The sequence below is a fragment of the Herpailurus yagouaroundi genome, unplaced genomic scaffold (genome assembly GCF_014898765.1).
Source record: "Herpailurus yagouaroundi ecotype Mexico unplaced genomic scaffold, PumYag 220, whole genome shotgun sequence".
In the NCBI taxonomy this organism is placed as follows: domain Eukaryota; kingdom Metazoa; phylum Chordata; class Mammalia; order Carnivora; family Felidae; genus Herpailurus; species Herpailurus yagouaroundi.
Window position 1 is genome coordinate 4,002,309 of NW_024412451.1, and position 21,507 is coordinate 4,023,815.

A 21,507-nucleotide genomic window follows, 5' to 3' on the forward strand; every position below is an offset into this window, starting at 1 on the left:
TCGCACGAAGGGGCATTGGACTTCCAAAAAGCAGAGTAAGGGACTCAGCAGAACAACAAATTCACCGATAAAAATTATTTTAAAGAACAGTAAGTGAAAGTCCCTGGAAGCTGTCCTAAAGGCATACAGCATTTTACAAAATACCCATTCAAGAAAGCGACTAAATATCGGTAAGAACAGCGAGAGTCTGTGGCATCCGCCCATCACTTACCCACCCACCCCTGCCAGCTCTGTGTAACAGGGGCTCTGCCCAGAGTGCCCTACTCCAGGCAGGTGCAGCCAAGGAGACAGGTTTCCTCTGCCCACAGTTCCCACGTTTAAATAACTAAAGGAAGGTATGATAAAGATTTCTAACAAAGACAGGATACCATTAAGAGACAGAATATATAAGAAAGGACCAAATGGAAGTCCTGGGGTTAAAAAAGTACGATAGGGGCACCTGGGTGGCTCAGTCGGTCGAGGGTCCGACTTGTGCTCAGGTCATGATCTCGCAGTTCATGAATTCGAGCCCCACATCCGGCTCGCGGCTGTTAGCCTGTCAGCACAGAGCCCACTTCAGATCCTCTGTCCCCCTCTCTCTGCCCCTCCCCCACTCGCACTCTCTCAAAAAAATATTTAAAAAATAAAAAAATACAATAACCAAAATGAGGTCAATGGTAAATTTGCACTGGCAGAAGAAATGATCAGCAAACTCCAAGATCAATGGAAATTATGTAATCTGAAGAACAGAGAGAAAAAAAGAATGGAGGAAAACGGAGTGAGCCTCAGAGAAATGTGGGACATCATTAAACGCAGCAAAATACTCGTAATGAGAGTACCAGAAAAAGAGGAGGAGCGGCAGAAAAATACGAATCATGGCTTTGATGCAACAGCTGAAAACTTCCCACATTTGGTAATAAGGAAAGGAAAGGAAAGGAAAGGAAAGGAAAGGAAAGGAAAGGAAAGGAAAGAAAAAAGATCTAGAAATCCAAGAAACTACAAACTCTAAATAGAAAAAACACAAAGAGATGTACATCCAGACACATCTTCGGCAAAATGTTGAAAGCCAAAGATAAAGAGATCTTGAAAGGACAAAGAGGAAACCAACTTATTCCGTGCAAGAACACCCCAGTCAGAGTAACGGCAGACTTCTCGTCAGAAACAATGGCAGTCAGGAGGCAGTGGGATAACATACCCAAACTATTGGAAGTAAAAAAACTATCAACCAAGAATCACATCCAGCAAGCTCCTTTTCTTTTTTTTTTTTTAATTGTTTTTTTCAACGTTTTATTTATTTTTGGGACAGAGAGAGACAGAGCATGAACGGGGGAGGGGCAGAGAGAGAGGGAGACATAGAATCGGAAACAGGCTCCAGGCTCTGAGCCATCAGCCCAGAGCCCGACACGGGGCTCGAACTCCCGGACCGCGAGATCGTGACCTGGCTGAAGTCGGACGCTTAACCGACTGCGCCACCCAGGCGCCCCTACTCTTCTTAAGTACACATGGAACATTCTCCAGGGGAGAACACATTCTAGCCCATAAAAACGCCTCAAAAAACTTAAAAGCACTGAATACAAAATATGTTGTCTGATCACAACAGAATTAAATTCAAAATCAGTTTAAAACAGGCAATTTGGAAAATTCACAAATATGTGGAAATTAACGAATGCACGCCTTAATCAGTGTTATCAAAAAAAATTAATAAAAGAAAAACTAGAAAATACTTTTGAGATACATGAAAATCAGAATAAAACATACTAAAACTTATGAAATGTACCTACAACAGTGCTCTGAGAGAAGTTTATAGCTATAAATGTCTGTATTAAAAAAGAAGAAAAATCTCAAAACATTTATGGCCAATTGGTTTTCCACAGGGTGCCATGCTAATTCAACAGGAAAAGAACAGTCTTTTCAACAAATGGTGTTAGAACAAGTGATACCCAAATGCAAAAGAATGAATTTGGACTTCCACCTTATACGATATGTAAAAGTTAACTTAAAATGGGTCACAAACAAATTTAAGACTTAAAATAATAAAACTCACAAGAAAACACAGAAGTAAATCTTTGTGACCTGTGGTTAGGCAAAACCTTAGCTACAACATCAAAAGCACAAGGGACAAAGAACAAATTGGACTTCATCAAAATTTAAAACTTTAGTACTGCAAACAAGACCACAGATAAAGAGATGGCACACAATAGGAGAGAATTTGCAAACTGTATATCTGATAAAGGGGTTAATTCCAGAATACAGAAAGAAACTTTTACGAGTTAGTAATAAAAAGATAACAACGCAATTCAAAAACTGGGCAAAGGATCTGAAAAGATTACAAATGGACAGTAAGCACATGGAAAGATGCTCAGTCTCATTGGCCATCAGGGAAATGCAGATCAAAACCACTTTACACACACACTAGGATGGTTACGTAAGAAAAAAAAGGTTGCAAGGGTTGACAAGGATGTGGAGAAACCGGAACTTTCATACAATGCTGGTGGAAATTTAAAATGGTTCTGTCATTTTGTTTTTTTTTGTTTGTTTGTTTGTTTTGTTTTTTTGGTTTTTTTTTTCTGCCCCTCCGCCCCGGCTCTGTCATTCTGGAAAACAGTCCAGTAGCTCCTTAAATGGTTACACGTAGAGCTAACTCTATGACCCACAACTGCACTCCTAGGCATACACCCAAGAGAGATGAAAACACAGGTCCAACAATAACCTGTACATGAATGTTCATGAGCAACGTTATTCACAGAAGCCAAAAGACAGAAACAACCCAAGTGCCCGTCAACTGACGAATGGATAAATAAAATGGAGTGTGTCCAGACAATGGGATTATTTGGCCATGAAAAGGGATGAAGCACTGATACGTATGGTAACATGGGTGCACATGGATGCCAAGTGAATGAACTAGACACAGAATGTCACCTACCGTATGATTCCAATTACACAAAATATCCAGACCGGGTAGATCCGTAGAGAGAAAAAGTAGGTTAGCGGTTGCTCAGGGCTGGGGAGGTGGGGGCTATCGGGGGCGGGGGGGGGGGGTGACTGCATGGATATAGTGCTTCCGGGGGTGTTAAAAAACGCTCTAAAATTAGATCGTGTGATGGGCACACAACCCTGTGAATAAACTAAAAAATACCGTATACTCTAAATGGGTGACTCATATGGTACATGAATTAGATCTTAGTAAAACTGTCAAAAATCACTCAAAGGGCAGGCAGAATGGTGGTCAGGCTAAACGGACTCTCTATTTTCTTTCTGGCTGTAAAATTCTAAGCACCTAGAAGGCTGCTGGTCCCAGATGGTCCCTGGACGCTTCTGGACAGCAATGGGACTCGCAGACCAGACACGGCCACAGGCCGGAGAGAATCTCTGGGCGAAATGCAACAAGAGAAGAGGGTTTGGCCCGCAGCAGGCCCGCTGCGCGCTGAGCAGAGATCACGGCGCCCAGCCTCACTCACCAAGCATGCTGCTGATGAGTTTGTCGGGCCCGGCGTGAGCAGAGGTGGAGCAGAGGGTGTTGAAATAGAGCCCAGAGCCCTCCCGGATGGGGCTGAGCATTGGGGGCGGCGTATACGGAGAGCACTGGAATAGTCCCTTCAGGAGGCGGTCCACCAGGAACACCGGAGACCGCAGGCAGCTCTGGTGGCATCCTCCCAGGCCCGGCTCTCCCGGCGACGGCGACGGCGACGGCGACGAGGGTGGAGGAGGCACGAACAAGGCCTTGGGCTGGGGGCGCTTCTTCCGCTTCCTGTGTTGGCTGCTCTCCTTGATGTCTCTGTCTCCCCCGTCTTTCTCTTGTCCCTGGGGAAGAAGAGAGCTCACAATCACAGGGGCTCACACGAGGCCACCTGCTGCACAGCTCCGTCTTCGGGAGCGCGGGAGATGGGACGAGAATACGGACCCCGGAGCCAGAGGGGAGTATGACCCGTGACCCCGAGCCCCCAGAAAAGGGAGGCGGGCAGGGCTACCACGCCCGAGCCAGGGCCCAGAGCCCTCAAGGAGAGGCCCTGACTCAGAGGAATTTGGAACCAGGTGAGGCCAGCTCCAGTTGTTCCAATGCCTGGCTCTTACAGCGGGGGCCAGGGGGAGGGGGGGCGGAGACAGTGCAACGGCACGACAAAGTGACAAAATGGCAGTGGCATCCACGCACCTCGTCCCTGAGCCCAGCAGGGACTTCTCCAGTGGGTCTTCCAGGTCAGGCTGAAGAGACGGGTCACCCGGACTTGCGATGCTCTCTCCCACCTTCCACACTCTCCCCTCCCCTCTGCCAGTCTTCTGCCCCCTCCCCGCCGGAGCTCAGCTCCAACACCCCCTGACCTCCTCAGCAGGAGTCTCTGGTGCCCCCTCAGGACGCCCTCAGCTCCCTTTGCTCCCCCCCCCCCCCCCCCCACCCCAGCCCACTGCGGCTCGTCACTGTCCGGGGACAGCCCTGCTCCTTCACCAGGCTGGGAGCCTGTCCTGGTCACCACAGTCTGCAGCCGCGCCGGCGCGGGCTGGCAAAGAGGAGGCTCGGGGGATGTGCACGGCCGAACGACCGTGCAAAGCGAGCTCTCCTCGACCCCGGTTTCTCTTGACGTTCGGTTCGGGCGTTCCCCGCGGCCCCCACCGGCAAGGGGGGAAGCGGCGGGAAGGAAGCGGGCGGACTGACCGGCACCCACCTTGGCGGTGCTCCCGGCGGGTCGGTTCACTGGAGCTGCGGGCGGCGACGCAGGGACCGCCAAAGGGGCCGCGGCGGGGCTGTCCGGGGACCTCTTGGCTCCTGGGGGACTCTGCCCGTCGCCCTCCGGCCTCGGCACCTGTCTCAGTGGTTGGCAAAACTCCGCGCCAAACTCCTGGATGCGGACGATACGTGGCTCTTTAAGACGAACGGTCGGCAGGGGTGAACGGGCAGCTCGGCCCGGCTCCTGCCCCCCCCCCTGTGCCCAGACTCCACCCTGGGGTGCATCTCCGTCCCGGAGTAGATGACATCCAGTCCCCACGACGGAGCGCCCGCCCGAGACCCCGAAGGCACGGCGCGCGCCCTTCACCTGCTGCTCCCGCTGCCCTCGAGGTGACGGCCACTGGTCGCTGTGGAAACACATGTGGCTGCCCAGCCCCTTCTCTGTATAAAACGTCTGGCTGCAGTTCTTGCAGACGTAAGTGCTCCTTGGCTCTGCCCAGTCTGCAGGGCCCCCGTTTTGCTGGCTACTGTGGGGAAACACGGCAGGACGGAAGAACGCGAGAACGGGGCTCCGTCCCCATCGTAAATGTTTTTCTTTTTTTTTGGTTTCAAATCTGATCCACTGGTACAACTCTCGATGAACCCTAAGAACTGGAGAGAGGACACCACACCGCAGCGCCTCACGGCCGGGCGTGTACCTCTTCGGGACTGACGCTTCCAGAACTGGGTGACCCGGGGCCAGCACACAAAGGCCACCAGAGGAATCTGAGGGGCTGAGCGCCCCCCAGGCACGGCGGAGGAGTGGCTTCTGAGCTTACCATCCATCTGCCACGTTCTCCTCCTTCGTCGGATGGGGGAGCCGGTAGATATTTCCACCCTGAAGAGGAAAACACATCTCAGCCACCACAGCAGGAAGGAGGCATGGAGACGGGACAGCGGTAAGACTCTTAGAAGAAAGCATGGGTGGCCGGGGGGCGGTGGGGCGCCCGGCTGGCTCGGTCAGCGGAGCGTGTGGCTCCTGATCTTGGGGTTGTGGGTTCGAGCCCCACACGGGGTGTAGAGATTACTTAACGCTAAAATCTTTTCTTTTTTTTAAAGGAAAGCATAGGTGTGATTCTTTGAGACAGTGGAGGAGGCACACGTCTTGGGGGACGCCAAAACGAAAGCCAGCCATCGACACATCAGACTTCATCAAAACTTAGAACGCCCGTGCTTCACAGGACCATCAAGACAGAGAAAAAACCACCCGGAGGATGGGAGAAATATCGCTGCAGGTCACGTACCTGACAAGAGACCCGTACTCATAATGCACGAGGACGAAAAGGCGAATGGCCCAATTTAAAAACGGATAAAGGGGCTGAAAGACCCTTCACCAAAGGGGATTTACAAATGGCCAATAAGCACGTGAAAAGGTGCGCAGCATCGTCGGCCACAGGGAGGTGCGCACCCAAGCGTGATAAGAGACCGCTTCACGCCCGCTAGCACGGCCACGATTAAAAACAACAACAAACGACAGCAAAGTGTTGGTGAGGACGTGGGGACGTCGTGGGTGGGGAGGCTGAATGGCGCGGCTGCTTGGGAAAAGTCTGGCAGCTCCTCAGATGGTTAGACACAGAGTTACCACTTGACCCAGAAATTCCAAGCGGACCGACGTATCTCCCAAGGGCAGCGAAAACCTACGTTCACCCAGAAACTTGCACACAAATGCTCACGGCAGCACTATTCACAGTGGCCAGGAAGCGGAAACAACCCGAAGGCCCCTCAGCTGCTGAACGGATAAACACAACGTGACACATCCGTTCAGTGGAGCATTATTCGGCCATAAAAAGGAATACGGATGCGCCGCAACACCCAAGAACCTTGAAACCTCGTACTGAGCGTAAGAAGGCAGACACAGAAGGCCACGTAGTGTACGAGACGTCCAGAACGGGCAAATCCAGAGAGACACAAGGCAGATTCATACCTGCCAGGGGCCGTGAGGGATGGAGATTGGGGGTGACAACTGAGAGTGTGGGGGATTTGGGGATGATGAAAGGGTTCTGGCAAAGAGTGGTAACGGACGCACGACCTGGAGAACATACTGAAAACTACTGGAAGGTGCATTTTAAAATGGTGAATTGGGGGCGCCTGGGCGGCTCAGTCTGTTGAGCATCTGTCCCTTGATTTTGGCCCAGGTCATGACCTCACGGGTTCATGAGTTCGAGCCCCGCGTCGGGCTCTGTGCTGATGGTGCGGAGCCTGCATGGGATTCTCTCTCTCCTCCTCTCTCTGCCTTCTCCTGCTTTCCCGGCCTCTCCACGCCCAGACCTGGTGGGTGCCACCTGCAAGGACTGTCTGCTCTGCAGGTGCTGGTCGGCGTGGGGACCGTGACTCCCACCAGGGAAGACCCGGCATTAGGCGCAGAAATACTGACGGGGGTGGGAACTCTACCTTTACATCCTCTGAACAATTTAAGGAGGCAAATCCAAAAGGAAGTGAAAGGCAGAAAGGGAGCCAGGAAAGAAAGCATCTCGGACAACCCTGAAGACTGAACGGGGGTGGGGGTTGACAGGAGGACCCACAGTCTCTCCGAACCTTCATTTCCGCCTCTGCGCAACTGCGGCCGAGGGCTCCCTGAGACTAAACACAATGGCTGGCCAACCAGTAGACGCAGAAACGAGGAACCAACGAGACTCTCGTCTCCAGCGTGGTCACGCCCCGTGAGGGAGGGCCCAGGTACCTGGATTCTGTTGAAAATTGTCAGCTTGGACTTCGAGTCCTGGGGGGGGTCTGCCAGAGGTCCGGCTGACGAGAAGGAGGCCATGGCTACCTGGCTCGGGGAAGCCGCACAGCACATATCCATTTTCAGCTTCTCCTTCCGGAAGCCGGAGAAGCGCTGGGACCTGGGGTTGCCCGAGAAGAGCCTGTAGCCCCCGCCCCGGGCGCAGGCCTGGCTCTTTTCACCTTTCGCGGCCCCCGGAGCCGCGCCATTCTCCGCCTGGGCCTGCTTCCCTGGGAGCGGGGCTCCGAGGGGCTCATCCCCACCTGACTGGGTCTGCCGTGGGCCCCCCGGGGAGATGATGTCCCCCAGGTCCAAGGTCCCTTTCGTGGATCTCAGCTGCTTGGCCAGAGAGGAGATGTCTGGGTTCCTGGGAGGGTCCAGTGACGACGCTGGGAGGGACGGCGGAGCAGCGGCGGTTTTCAGGCCTCCCTTCGCCTCCCGCCTGGTGCCGCCTGGGGAGGCCTCTCTGGGGAACGCAGGCGTGGCTTTCCTCCTGCGGGCTGGGGACCCCTCTGGCTCCGGGTTTCCGGGGCCAGCGTGCAGAGAGTCAACAGGGGCTGCCGGCGGCGGGGGCTGCTGTGGCCAGGGCCCCGGTGGCGGCTTCAGGGCGGCCTGCTTGCCCTCGGGCCCGGGGAGCTGTGAGAAGATCCGCTGGGACTTGGCAATCATCTGGAACACCTGCATCTGCTCGTGGCTCACCAGGGACTCCTGGGACTTGAGGAAGAGCTGCCGGAAGAGCGGCGTGGCGTCCGACGGGAGGCCGCTGGGCTTTTGGGCCTCCTGGAGGCCGGGCTCCCCGGGGTTCTGCCACAGGAAGGAGTCACGGTCAAACTTGCTTTTCTTGGAACCCCAGGAGCCGTCTTCCCCGCCAGCGTATCTGGGGTCGCCCGAGGCCTCCCCGGGAGCCTTCAGGAACGTGGCAGGGTAGGGCGACGACGCGTCCTCCCGACCGGTGCCCACGCCAGGCGAGGGCTCCCCCACGGGGGAGGTGCTGCTGGGCCCAGGGCCAGACTCGCAGCCCTCCCGCGACAGCACCGAAGGGGGCTTGTGGACGACAAACACGTTGTTCCTTTTGCTCTTGGGGCAGCCGGGCAGGTTCCGCAGCCACTGGAAGTTGTGGCTCGACGGCTGGGAGCCGGCGGGGACCGTCTGGCCTCGGAACAGAGGCAGGCGGGCCGGCCGCGGGCCGCCCTCGGGCCAGCCCTCCAGGGCGGGCGGGCGCTGGAGCAGAGGCGGCTCTGGCCCGGCCGGGTCGGTGCCCCCGTTCTCCACCGCTCTCCGGTGGATGGCCGTGAACATGGCGGCGGCAGGCCCCTTCCGTGGGGGACGAGGCTCCTCGGGAACCTCGGTGCCCAGGTTTCTGGGGGCCCCCGGCATGCCGGCGGGGGTGCACGAGGAGGGCCCGGAGGAGGGCGCGCGGGGACGGGCCGCGGTCCTCTCCTCCCCGCCGTCTGGAGGCCCCGCCGGGCCGGGAGAGGGGACCTTCCGGTGGACGATGCTGCTCACGATGCAGCGCAGGAGGTCCCGGTTGGGCAGGAGGGAGCCGGGGGACCGGGCTTCGGGGGGTCCGGGGGCTCGCGAGCCGCCGGGGGCCGGCCGGCCGGCGGCCTCGCAGGCGTGAGGGGAGTCCCCGCAGGCTTCCTCCTCCGGGGGGGGCTCCTTCAGGATGCACAGGCCGTGCTGGACCTCGTAGTGGCGCCGCAGCGAGCGGTAGTCACAGTAGCTCTTGCTGCAGCCCTGCTCGATGCACACGAACGGCTTGGTCTTCTGGTGGGTGAGCATGTGCCCGGTCCTGGAGTCACACAGAGACGCGGGTCAGCGGGCGCCCTGGCCGCCCTTCACCACGGGACCCCGAGTGTGTCCCGGGGGGGGGGGGGAGGCAAGGGTGCACGGGAACCCATGCTCGGCGCCCGGGAGGGAGGCCCCAGGCGGCCACCCTTCCGGGCGAAGCGACGGAAGGGGTGCTCCCCTCCCTCACCTGTGAACAAACCCCTTCTCTGAGAGGGAAAAAAAAAACAAATCAATGAAAGTCAGACTGGAGTTCCCCAAAGTGAGTTCCCAAGGGACAGCGGTCCTCCAGGGCGGCTCCCGGAGGACACGGGCTCAGCTGGCAAGGAAGTTTTGAAAAACCACGATTTGCTCCTTGGAGGTTCGGAGCAGCAAATTTAAAAGCCACGCAGTACGCAGACCGCTTCTTACCCTCCCGTGTCCCTCCAAGCCATCTGCCCACAGAGTCACTTACTCGCACGGCCCCTCTGAGCATCCCTGAGGACCGAAGGTCTGCAGGATACGCTCGAGGAGGTGCTAAACTGGGGGTGACCCTTCCCCCAGAAATCCAGCCAGAGTCTTTGCCTGACCGTGACAGTCCTCTAGGGAGACAGCTACCTGGAAGCCACCCCCAGCGAACAAACGAACAAAGAAAATGACAGACGTCCCATCAGTAAAAAGTTGCTAGAAAGCAGCCACGTGTGCCTCCTGTACTTTCCGCAAGGATAAATAAATACAAGCATGTGCTGCATTTATAGCACGCTTCTAACCACACTGATGTATCGTAAGCATAAACCAGGGGGGGAATCCTGCTCCAGGCTCCCAACAGCCCGACCCTGGACAGTCTGATCCACGTGGTACATGGGGTATCTCCGGTCAATGATCCCGCCCTTCACCAAGTGCCGACCCTTGGCCTCCCGCCCAGGGAAGCTGCATAGGAGGAATCAGGAGACCCAATTTCTAGCCCCAACTGTAGGTAAGGAGCATCAATACAAATGCAAGGGCTTGTCATCACCCACTGGCAAGTTTCTCTGTTTGAAAAAAAAAAAAAAGTCTGTCAGGGGCTCCTGGGGGGCTCAGTCGGTTGAGCGTCCGACTTCGGCTCAGGTCACGATCTCACGGTTCTGGGTTCAAGCCCCGCGTCGGGCTCTGGGCTGACAGCTCGGAGCCTGGAGCCTGCTTCGGATTCCGTGTCTCCCTCTCTCTCTCTGCCCCTCCCTCTCTTGTGCTCCGTCTCACTCTCTCTCAAAAATAAATAAAAATTAAAAAAAAAAGAAAAGTCTCTCTTTCCTGCCTCACTAGCAAGAAAAGCTCATCACTTCCAAGATATTAAGAACAAACGGAATTCTGACTAAGTCTTACAATGGGCTTTATTATTATTTTTTAATCAGGAGTTTGTTTTTTTTTTAAAAAGGAGTTTAAAAAAAGCATTAATGCTCCCCTGCCATATTCTGGAAACAGGCATTTCAGAATCTCTCACTCCCCCGTCATTCTAATGCACGCTCCTCATGAGACACGGATCTGTTCTCCTCGGATGCCCACGAGGGACTCCCAACATTTCTCTATAAAAGTGAGCCTAGGGGCGCCTGGGTGGCGCAGTCGGTTGAGCGTCCGACTTCAGCTCAGGTCACGATCTCGCGGTCCGGGAGTTCGAGCCCCGCGTCGGGCTCTGGGCTGACGGCTCGGAGCCTGGAGCCTGTTTCCGATTCTGTGTCTCCCTCTCTCTCTCTGCCCCTCCCCCGTTCATGCTCTGTCTCTCTCTGTCCCCAAAATAAATAAATGTTGGGAAAAAAAAAATTAAAAAAAAAAAAGAGTGAGCCCAATTTCCTACGTGACAAAATTGCCTTGGGAGCGAGCCGTTACAGGTCTGGAAACCACGAGGGTCCCGTCTGCAAACCGTGGCAGCGATTTCCTCACTGGCGTGACCCTGGGGGCTGGGAGGAGCCACCCACCCGTCCTGGGCGGGGCTGGCCCCGTGTGAGAAGGGGAGGCGCGCCCCTGTGTCCCTGTGCAGGTCGCAGACATCTATCCGGGGAACAGGAGGGGAAGCCCACCCAGGGCAGGTGTGAAGGCCACCCAGGAGCCCGCCCGCTGCCCCCGCCCCCAGCCCCCCGACCACACTCCCACATACAGGTGGTCCTGGCGCTTAAAGGCCTTGCCGCAGATTTTGCAGACGTGTTTCCTCTCCTGGCTGTGCGTCAGGTAGTGCTTGCTAAGGGAGCTGGCGCTGCTGAACACCTTCCCGCAGAGGCTGCAGTCCAGAAGCGGGTTCTGAGGGGAAGCGTGCTGCCGCTTGCCTTTCCTCGCGCTCCCCGAGGCGGCCCTGCCTCCTTCGTCAGCCTCTTTAGGCACCTTAAGAGCGCCTGGCCCCAGGTCTAAACAGAGGGAGAGAGCGCAGGTTATAGACATCCGGGGAAATCAAAGAGCAGGGCGAAATCAGCACTCAGTGAGCGTCAGGGCCACGGACAGAGGCTCCAGGACCGCGCCCTCCAACTTCAGCGGCTTTGTGCGCCGAGAAAACCATGAGAGAGAGAAAAGGGGCCCTGGCAGGGCCACCCCTGCAGGATGGCACTCGGTTCCGGCACCACACTCAGAGGGGCGGCGGTGGTCGGAAGCGCTTCTAGGACAAGGTGACCAACACGGGTCGGGCTTCGTGTCTAGGCCATCCACGGCACCCTTGGAAGGACAAGCAGAAAGACATAATCCGGAACCTCAGAGAAGTATAAACGCTTTCTTCCAGTCAATTGCGCTTTCGGGATTTTAAAAGTCATTTTTTTAAAAATTTTTTTTTAACGTTTATTTATTTTTTTTTATTTAAAAATTTTTTTTATCAACGTTTATTTATTTTTGGGACAGAGAGAGACAGAGCGTGAACGGGCAAGGGGCAGAGAGAGAGGGAGACACAGAATCGGAAACAGGCTCCAGGCTCTGAGCGGTCAGCACAGAGCCCGACGCGGGGCTCGAACTCACGGACCGGGAGATCATGACCTGAGCCGAAGTCGGACGCTCAACCGACCAAGCCACCCAGGCGCCCCCGCTTTGGGGATTTTAAAGAAAGAAATATAGGAACGCCTGGGTGGCTCGGTGGCTAAGCATCTGACTTCGGCTCAGGTCATGCCTGCTTTGGGTTAAGCCCCCCTTCTCTCTCTCTCCCGGCGGCCCCGCCTCGCCTGGGATGCTTTCTCTCTGCCCCTCACTCACTCACGCCCTCTCTTTCTCTCTCTCTCTCTCAAAAAGAAAGAAAGAAAGAAATCTAGATTTGTACAAAGAGGCAGCCACAAAGCAGTTAAGGGCAGCGCTGTCTTTCCTGTTAGAAACAACCTACTATCTGATAAAAGGGCGTGCAAGTGATCGCGTTATGGTGTAAAGGATCTAAGACACAGCATTTAAGGTAAGACTTTACAATTTTATAAGTAAATATCTGATGAAGTGACTACTCAGTGTGAAAACAGCAGCCCGTTACAAAACAGAGAAAGACCAATAAATCTGAACAGAAAACTGACAGAGAGAACAGGCCAGACTGGTAGGTTGCGGGCTTTTACTTTCCTCTTCTTGGGCCTCTGAGTATGCTTCTGTGTTTTCTGCATTCCTTGGGTACAATGATGACAGGTACGTTTGCAACTCATTCGCCTGAGGAGCCGGAGGAGGGACTGGAAATGTTCATCCGGGAGAGGGGCAAGTCGTCAAGTATCCCAAGGGCCGGCGTGTGGGGAGGGAACTCGCTGCCTCTGTCTCGCTCCGACAGACAGAGATAGGTTTGGCTGACTAAAGAGAAGCTGGTTTCAAGTCACTGGAAACGCAGGGGCCGTGGCCGCAAGGACCCCGCGGGCTCCTGCCGTGTCCCGGCTCCCAGAACCCCCTGGCTGGCACTCGTGGACGCTCCACCATCGTCTGACTGTGGAAGATTTTCCTGCTGTTCACGCTGGTCTTCAACATGACTCAGACCACCTCGGGAGACGGGAGCTTTGAAATCACCACTTCTCTAGTGTGCTGCAGAGCCGGGACCCCGGGCACCCAACAGCCCAGGGCAGCGGGCCCGCCTGGAGGACCCAGATGGCTGACCGCGGCCAGCTGAGGCGCAGCGTGACAGACACGGCAGGAGGGAGCCTGGACTGGCATCTCCCAGCTCTGTCCTGCCACAGACCGTTTGTCCCTCAACATGCCTGGTCTCCTCCTCCTCGCGTAAGAAGTTACCGTGACAGGTGTTTGAATGATCCCAACAGTTTAAATGTGGAGTAAGAGGACTCCCGTCAGAAAAGCCCTCCACCTTGCTAAGTTACCTTAAAAATGCTCAGTACGGGGAACCTGGGTGGCTCAGTCGGTTGACCATCCGACTCTTGGTTTCGGCTCAGGTCACCGTCTCGTGGTTTGTGGTTCGAGCTCTGCGTCAGGCTCTGGGCTGACAGCGCGGAGCCTGCTTGGGGTTCTGTCTCCCTCTGTCTCTGCCCCACCCCGCTCACTCTCTCTCTCTCTCAAAATAAATAAATAAGCTGAAAAAAATTTTTAAGTAAAATAAAATAAAAATGCTCATTAAAGCCAACTATTAAACTAGCACTGATTCAAAAACAATCGGCAATGACACTGAAAATCGGGCAGAGTCACCGGCCCCGGGAAGCTGCCCCATCTTCTCAGAAGGTGGTGTAGCCAAGTGGGTTATCAAACGGTGTGTATTCTCTGATGGGCAAACCTACTTGGAGGGGTATGTCCAAAGAACTCACCTAAAAGGAAGCTCCTCATGTAAAAAGCTGTTCCCAGAAACACGAACAGCCTAACAAGCAAGACTGTGGTCAAACATCACGGTGGAGTAAGTCAGGACAAGGGACTACCTTCTCGTGAAAAAGCAAATACGCTCAGTTTGAAAAACCTCAAATAGCCTCGTACACTTCACACACCTGCGCCAAACCATGTTTTTCTGAATGACTTCACTCGGGTTTTTAAAACTCAACGTGTGGGGCGCCTGGGTGGCGCAGTCGGTTAAGCGGCCGACTTCAGCCAGGTCACGATCTCGCGGTCCGTGGGTTCGAGCCCCGCGTCGGGCTCTGGGCTGATGGCTCAGAGCCTGGAGCCTGTTTCCGATTCTGTGTCTCCCTCTCTCTCTGCCCCTCCCCCGTTCATGCTTGACTCTCTCTGTCCCAAAAATAAATAAAAAAACGTTGAAAAAAAAAAAAACTTGACGTGTGAGAGCCAGGCTGGGGGATTCTTCCTGCTGTCAATTTTCTCTATTTCCCGTTGAAGAACCGTGTACTATCTTTCTAGCGGAGAAGACAAACACCAGCGTATGCGTTTAGAGCGGCCTGAATTTCAGTCACAGAAGCGTAAGGAGTTAGAATTTAACGTTCAGGGGACTCCTTTTTTTCACAAGTAAAAAGAAAAAACTCAAGCTTAAGGAAAATGAGGAAGAGTTGAACTGGAGTAATGACTTGTGACATATTTTGCAGAGAGGGACACAGCCCCCCTCCCGCTCCCCCCATGAAAATGTGGTGACAGCTCCAGCTCCTCTGCCCAGTGAAATGCACACATATTCGTGCTACCAGTGTTGTTCTGGTAGTTTCTGTGGCCAGGTTGAGAACCCTCCTTGCCGGGCCCCCACCCCCACCCCAGGCGTGGCCCAATGCCCTCAACGAGGTACACGTCTCAGGATTCTGGGATTTGCCCTCTGGCCTTCCGACGTGGTGACGAGGCGGGCCCCTTGTCTGCTGCATCTTGTGTGGAGAGGGGGGGGGGGCTTCACAAGTTTTTCATTTTACCAAGTCTTCGGGATATTTCTTGCAATGCTTATCCCGACTGACATGAACCCCTGTTCTGCAGGGCCATCTCAGAGGGGCCTTCTATGCATGAGGTGTGATGATAAATATCAAAGGCCGCCGGGGCGCCTGGATGCCTCAGTCGGTCGAGCGTCTGACTTCCGCTCAGGTCATGATCTCCTGGTCTGTGAGTTCGAGCCCCGTGTCGGGCTCTGTGCTGACAGCTCCGAGCCTGGAGCCTGCTTCCGATTCTGTGTCTCCCTCTCTCTCTGCCCCTCCCCCGTGCGCGCGCGCGCGCGCGCTCTCTCTCTCTGTCAAAAATAAACATTAAAAAAATTTTTTTTCTAAATATCAAAGACTGTTAGCTCAGACAGCTAGCTCATCTAAGCGAGTTACCCAAGAACCCTTGAAAAGAATTAACAAACACCAAATTTATCTTGTAGTGGAAGCCTCAAGGCAAGTCAAAAAGCCAAAAGAAAATTGCACCAAGGCTTCTAACTGTTCCATCAGTTACCCTTTCACTCCCCCGCCCCGCCCCCCGCAGAAGAGAGAGACTTGGAGCTGCATCAATGGGCTGCCTGAGATGAATTCTACCGATATTGATAAAAATAACAATGATCTGTCCCACGCTCTGCAGCCTATGCGATGCTTTTGCATTCAATTCCTCCCTTGCGTCTTAGTGCTGTTAGTCTGGCGGGGGGCTGGGGAGCAGAGCGGGCCTTCTGCTGCCCTCCCGCTTCACGGATGAAGACACTGAGGCTGGGGAAGGTTAGACAACCAAGTGGTGGACGGACAGGATCCCAGGTCATCCTGGGAACGTGAAAAGCACCCCCGAGATGTGATGGGTGGGAAAGTGGCCCGTAAACTCAGATGTCTGCCCACACCACACACAAGATTAGGACATCCACGAACAGCCAAGTTTCTCGACATTATTCCTCAGGATCAGCGTTCGGTTTCCTTGACTAGGAAGTTGGGAACAATTCCCAAGTTAAAAAAAAAAAAAGTGATTGTCCCCTGTTCACTATTCACCCGTGGAAGATAAAAGTTTTCTTATCTAATCCATGCAGAATCAACCCTTAGCTGGCCACAGGAACTTTCAGAGTCTTCCAGGCCCTCGGGCCCAGAGGGACAGCCTTACCTTGTAGGGACGCCTGAGATTCTGGGTCTGCATACTCCTCCAGCAGCTTCACAGAGTCACTGTCCTTCCCCGAGTACAGGGACAGGGTGTCTAAGTTGTCCTCCAGTGCCTCGCTGGGCATGTCAGGGGCTGGGAGGCTGGGGTCCAGGTCCAAACCACTCAGGCCGGCATAGAGCAGGTCTCGTGCACTGGGACCCAGATCCCGGTCGAGGGTGTCGCTGCAATTGAGTCCCTGGCTCTCGGAAAACGAAGGGAGGTGCACCTCTGGAGGAAGGGCGTCCTCGTCCCCAAGGCTATACCGGTCCATGGCTCGTGACTGCCAGGTCTTGGCCAAGAGCTACTCTCCAGACAAGCAAGGCCGTGTAAGGAGTCACGGAGAGCTCTTGGTGATGTCTAATTCCTGAAAATGAACGAGGAGGAATCAAAATTATGAGATGGCAATACAGCATGGCGGATAGAGCAATGACTCGGAATTCAAACAGACCTGTCTTTGGGTCTGTTCTCTGCCACTTAACAGCCATATGAACTTGGGCAAGTCATTTAAGCTCCACGAGCCCCAGTTTCCTCATCTGTAAACTGGGCATAAGAGCACCTCCGTCATAAGGTTGTTGTAAGGAATAAATGAAAGGATTTCCGGCACCATGGAGGACTGAACTGACCTCTTTCTCCAGCTATAAACACGAGAAATATGACAAAAGATCATTTTGAATACACAGCCAGGCGCAAGAGACAGGTAAAACCCCACGTGCCAGCAACAATGAGAAAACGCAAAGAAAACTCGTGTAAGTTCAGGTTGGCCTGAGGGGAAAATCAGACTCAGATACCGAATCTGTTGTCCAACGTGGTGGCAACTAGTCATACCTGGCTGTGAAGACTTGCAATGTGACTGGCCCAAACTAAGACACGCTGTGAGTCTAACACACACACTGGATTTGGATGACTTAGTACAAAAAAAAAAAAAAAAAAAAAAAAAAAGTAAGCTTAGTATGTTTCTAAATTACTACACGTTGAAATGATAATATTTTGGATACAGTGGGTCAAGCATGTTATTAAAATTACTGTCACCTGCTTCTTCTTAGCTCCTCAATGTGGCTACCAGAAAACTTGAAATTCTATATATGGCTCATATTTATATTCCTATTAAAGTGCATTACCCTGGAGGCTGGGACCTGGGGTCGTAACAGACACGTGAGAAAAGAAAACAGGGCCCTGAGCTTACGGGCAGTGGAGACCTGGGCCCCTGGAAGAGCCAGGCCATCCACGGGAAAACTAAACAAAGAAAAAGAAAAAACTCTTGCCCCCAAGCCTTAGAGAAGAACCCCAAGAATTGGGAAGAAAACGGAGCAGTGAGAGACAACAGAACCTAGCCTGAGAAAAGAATAAGTCAGCGCGGGACGGAACAACCAGTTTTAAAAAGAAACAAATGAAACGTCCATGAAAGACATTGAAGATTAGAAGCTCACTGGAAGGGCTAACAGATGAGACAGTGCTGAAGACAGACATAATGAACTGGCAGAGAACAATCTGGGGAAATCCCCCCAGGATTCAGCACAGAGAGATATAGAAATGGAAACTATGAACAGGAAACTGAGAGAGCACAGATGGAGAAGCAAATGCGAAAACCTAACGATGTCCAATAGGAATCCCAAAAGGGAAGAGGAGAGAATACAGGAAACGAGTATCTTTTTTAAGGATTTTACTTTTAAATAACCTCTACACCCAATGTGGGACTTGAACTCATAACCCCAAGATCAAGAGTCCCACATTCTTCCAACTGAGCCAGCCAGCCAGGCTCCCTGCGAGACACGGCATCTTGAAGAGATAATGGTAGAGGAGCTTCCAGAATCACAGGGACACAGGATCCCAGACTTCAAGATCCCAATTCTTTTTTTTTTTTAATTTTTTAATGTTTTACTGATTTTTGAGAGACAGAGCTTGAGCAGGGGAGGGGCAGAGAGAGAGGGAGATACAGAATCCGAAGCAGGCTCCGGGCTCTGAGCTGTCAGCACAGAGCCCGACGCGGGGCTCGAACTCACGGGCCGTGAGATCATGACCTGAGCCGAAGGTGGACACTCGACTGACCGAGCCACCCAGGCGCCCCTAAAGATCACAGTTCTTGAAGATACCTGGTTAATGACCAAGCACTGCCAGGCGGAGCAGGAAGAGTAAAAATGAATTTACTCCCCAACACACAGCAGCAGAACCGCAGACCACTGAAGACAGAGAGAAAATGCTAAAAACTACCAGAAGGGAGGCAGACAGTCTACAAAGGGGGATGATGACTAGCCTGACGGAAGACTTCTCAGAGGAGGCTAGGAGACAAGGAATGACACCGCCAGCAGACGAAGGAAGGGTGAGAGCCGGCACAGAACTCAACACCCAGGAAAACTAGCTTTCAAGCGGGAGCAACACAGACTTTTCCCGGCAAGGCACTGCTCATAGACCTCGGCTCAACGACGAATACAGGCTTTGAAACGTTTGGAAAAGACAACGATTTACTTTGTACTTTAAGTATGCACACTAAGAAAAAAAAAATCTAAGCATAACTACCAAAAGAAAAACAATAAACTATGTAACATCTCAACAACTGGAATTTACCCCACTCAAAAAGAGACAAAAAAGTAAAAAAGACTCAAGTTACTAAAATTAGAATTCAGAACAAAATTAGAAAGGATTATAAAAGATTACTATGTCAACAAATTAGGTAAATTAGAGAAAAGTGGACAAGTTCCTAGAAAGACACAAATTACCAAACTGAGTCAAGAGGAAACAGACTATCTGCATAGCCCTGTGACAAATAAAAAGACTGAGTTAGCAATTTCAAAACTTCCCACCCATACTACCACAGAAACAGTGAAAAAGTCAACTTTACTGGAACTCTGGAAAGTAGTCAAAAGTTTACAGCAACCAAAGGAACCCTTAGCAAGTCAAAGGTGAATGAAACTTGGTAGGAGGGCCCCGTGGCATTTGAACCGACTCCTGTCCTATCCCCCATTCCCTGGCTCAGCAGTGATTTCGAAGGCACGTTCTGGTGTGGGCTCCTGGTGCAGGAGGGGGCAGAGATGACCTTGTTCTCAAACAGCTGAGGTTGTCTGTCTTGACCTGTCGGATGGCTCCTGAAGGGCTAACACAAAGGTCTCGCCTTGATTTTGCCTCACTTGGAACTTTCTGAGAGCAGAGAACAGCCACGGGGATGGCATTTGTTAAAAACATCAAAGGCGGGGCGCCTGGGTGGCGCAGTCGGTTAAGCGTCCGACTTCAGCCAGGTCACGATCTTGCGGTCCGTGAGTTCGAGCCCCGCGTCGGGCTCTGGGCTGATGGCTCAGAGCCTGGAGCCTGTTTCCGATTCTGTGTCTCCCTCTCTCTCTGCCCCTCCCCTGTTCATGCTCTGTCTCTCTCTGTCCCAGAAATAAATAAACGTTGAAAAAAAAAAAAAAACATCAAAGGCAATATGGTATGGAAACTGAAATAACAGTGTGTGTTAATGATACTTCAATAAAAAGATACCCAACAATAGAAAAATTAGGGGCGCCTGGGTGGCTCAGTCAGTTAAGCGTCTAATCTCAGCTCCGGTCATGATGTCACGGTTCATGGGTTCAAGCCCATGTCAGGCTCTGTGCTGACAGCTCGGAGCCTGGAGCCTGGAGCCTGCTTCAGAGCCTATGTCTGCCTCTCGCTCTCTCTGCCCCTCCCCCGCTCGTGCACACACACTCTCTCTCTCTCTCAAAAAAAACTAAACCTTAAAAAAATAAAAATAAAAATACAAAACAAAGGCAATGAACCAGGTGCTACAACCCCAGAGCAAAGGATATTAATTGGGGCCAACAGACATGTCACTGAAAGCCGGGGAGGAAGAGCCGGACAGTGAGAGCGAGAGGCTTTGGAGAGAGTAAGGGCTTTGAAAAGCTTCCATGCTGGCAGTTCCTTACAAAGCTAAACATCATCTCACCATCCAATCCAGCCATCATACTCCTTGGTATCTATCCCCAGTAAGCTGGAAATTTATGTCCACACAAATTTTATAGCAGCTTTATTCATAACTGCCAACAACTAGAAGCAACCACAATGGGAGAATGGATAACCCAACTACGGTACATGCGTACAACGGAATATTATCTGGCGATAAAAAGCGAGGAGCTATCAAGCCACAAGAGGACAGGGAGGAAACGTACATGTGTGTTGCTAAGTGAAAAAAGTCGGCCTGAAAACACTAGGGGCGCCTGGGTGGCACAGTCGGTTAAGCGTCCGACTTCAGCCAGGTCACGATCTCGCGGTCCGTGAGTTCGAGCCCCGCGTCAGGCTCTGGGCTGATGGCTCGGAGCCTGGAGCCTGTTTCCGATTCTGTGTCTCCCTCTCTCTCTGCCCCTCCCCCGTTCATGCTCTGTCTCTCTCTGTCCCAAAAATAAATAAACGTTGGAAAAAAAAAAAAACTTAAAAAAAAAAAAACACTACAGATTTTTATTCCAACCATACGTCGTTCTGGAAAAGGAAAAACTATAGAGACGCTAAAAGGTTGGAGGCTGCCAGGGCTCCAGAGGAGGGAGGAGGGATGAATAGGTAACGCACAGGAGGGACTTGGAGGGGACTGAAACTATTCTGCATGATGCTGTCATGGTAGGCACATGACATTTTGCATTAGCCAAAACCCACGAAACTACGCAGCACAAAGAATGAATCCTAACGTAAACTGTGGACTCTAGGAAACCAACACTGAAATAAAATTTTAAAAATGAAAACCTTCCACGTATTTGAAGGAATCCAGAAGGCCACGTGCCCAGGGCAGGCACCTGCTCAGAAAACACTCGTGAAGGCTCTAAGCTCTCACCTCTGGCTGACCTTCGGTCTGTGAAAGCAGGAAGAAGGGGAAGGCAGAGATGTAAACTCCTGCTGAGAACCAACAGGGTGTCCCAACACCCACCCAGAGCCCAACTGCCAAGACGAGGAGATATGCCAAGACACTGTCCAAGGAAATCCCTGCCGGATCACTAGCTGACCGCAAGCTTAACAGAACAGCGATTTCCCCTGACCACACACGACAAAGAATACAGTCTACAAACGGAGTCTGCAAAAGTCACTATCCAGACATTACAACCCACAAGCAGAAACCACACACTCTGGGGTAGGGGAAGGAGAACCGGATTCCGAGAATCGCTGCATTATAATATGCAAAAATGTCCATTTTCTCAACAAAAGATGACAAGGCAGGCAAACAAAGTATGGCTCGATGAGAGGGCCGGCCGTCTCGTACAAACGATGGAATCAAACCACACGAGGCCTTTTATGGCCGCCGCTTTCACCAAGAACGGTGTTTTCAAGGTTAATCCACGCCGCAGCACGCACCATTACTTCATTGCTTTTTATGGACAAATAACATTTCGCCGTCTGCATATTGCACATCTTCGTCATCCATTCACCTGTTGGTGGTGGGCATTTGGCTTGTGTCCGGTTTGGGCTATTC

The 21,507-nt window shown here is 52.8% G+C and overlaps 1 protein-coding gene across 1 annotated transcript in view; it reads right to left on the minus strand.

Moving 5' to 3' along the window:
* The window catches only part of ZNF541 (zinc finger protein 541), a 28,074-nt gene extending 11,626 nt beyond the window's left edge, over window positions 1-16,448 (minus strand). The window contains exons 1-7 of the mRNA XM_040457550.1: window positions 16,050-16,448; window positions 11,299-11,542; window positions 7,359-9,192; window positions 5,458-5,516; window positions 5,007-5,166; window positions 4,638-4,811; window positions 3,438-3,780 (exon numbers count right to left, since the gene is read on the minus strand). Of these exons, the coding sequence (XP_040313484.1) occupies window positions 3,438-3,780; window positions 4,638-4,811; window positions 5,007-5,166; window positions 5,458-5,516; window positions 7,359-9,192; window positions 11,299-11,542; window positions 16,050-16,356 (3,121 nt within the window). The 5' untranslated portion in view covers window positions 16,357-16,448. The remainder of the gene's footprint in view (window positions 1-3,437; window positions 3,781-4,637; window positions 4,812-5,006; window positions 5,167-5,457; window positions 5,517-7,358; window positions 9,193-11,298; window positions 11,543-16,049) is intronic.
* Window positions 16,449-21,507: the final 5,059 nt, after the last annotated feature.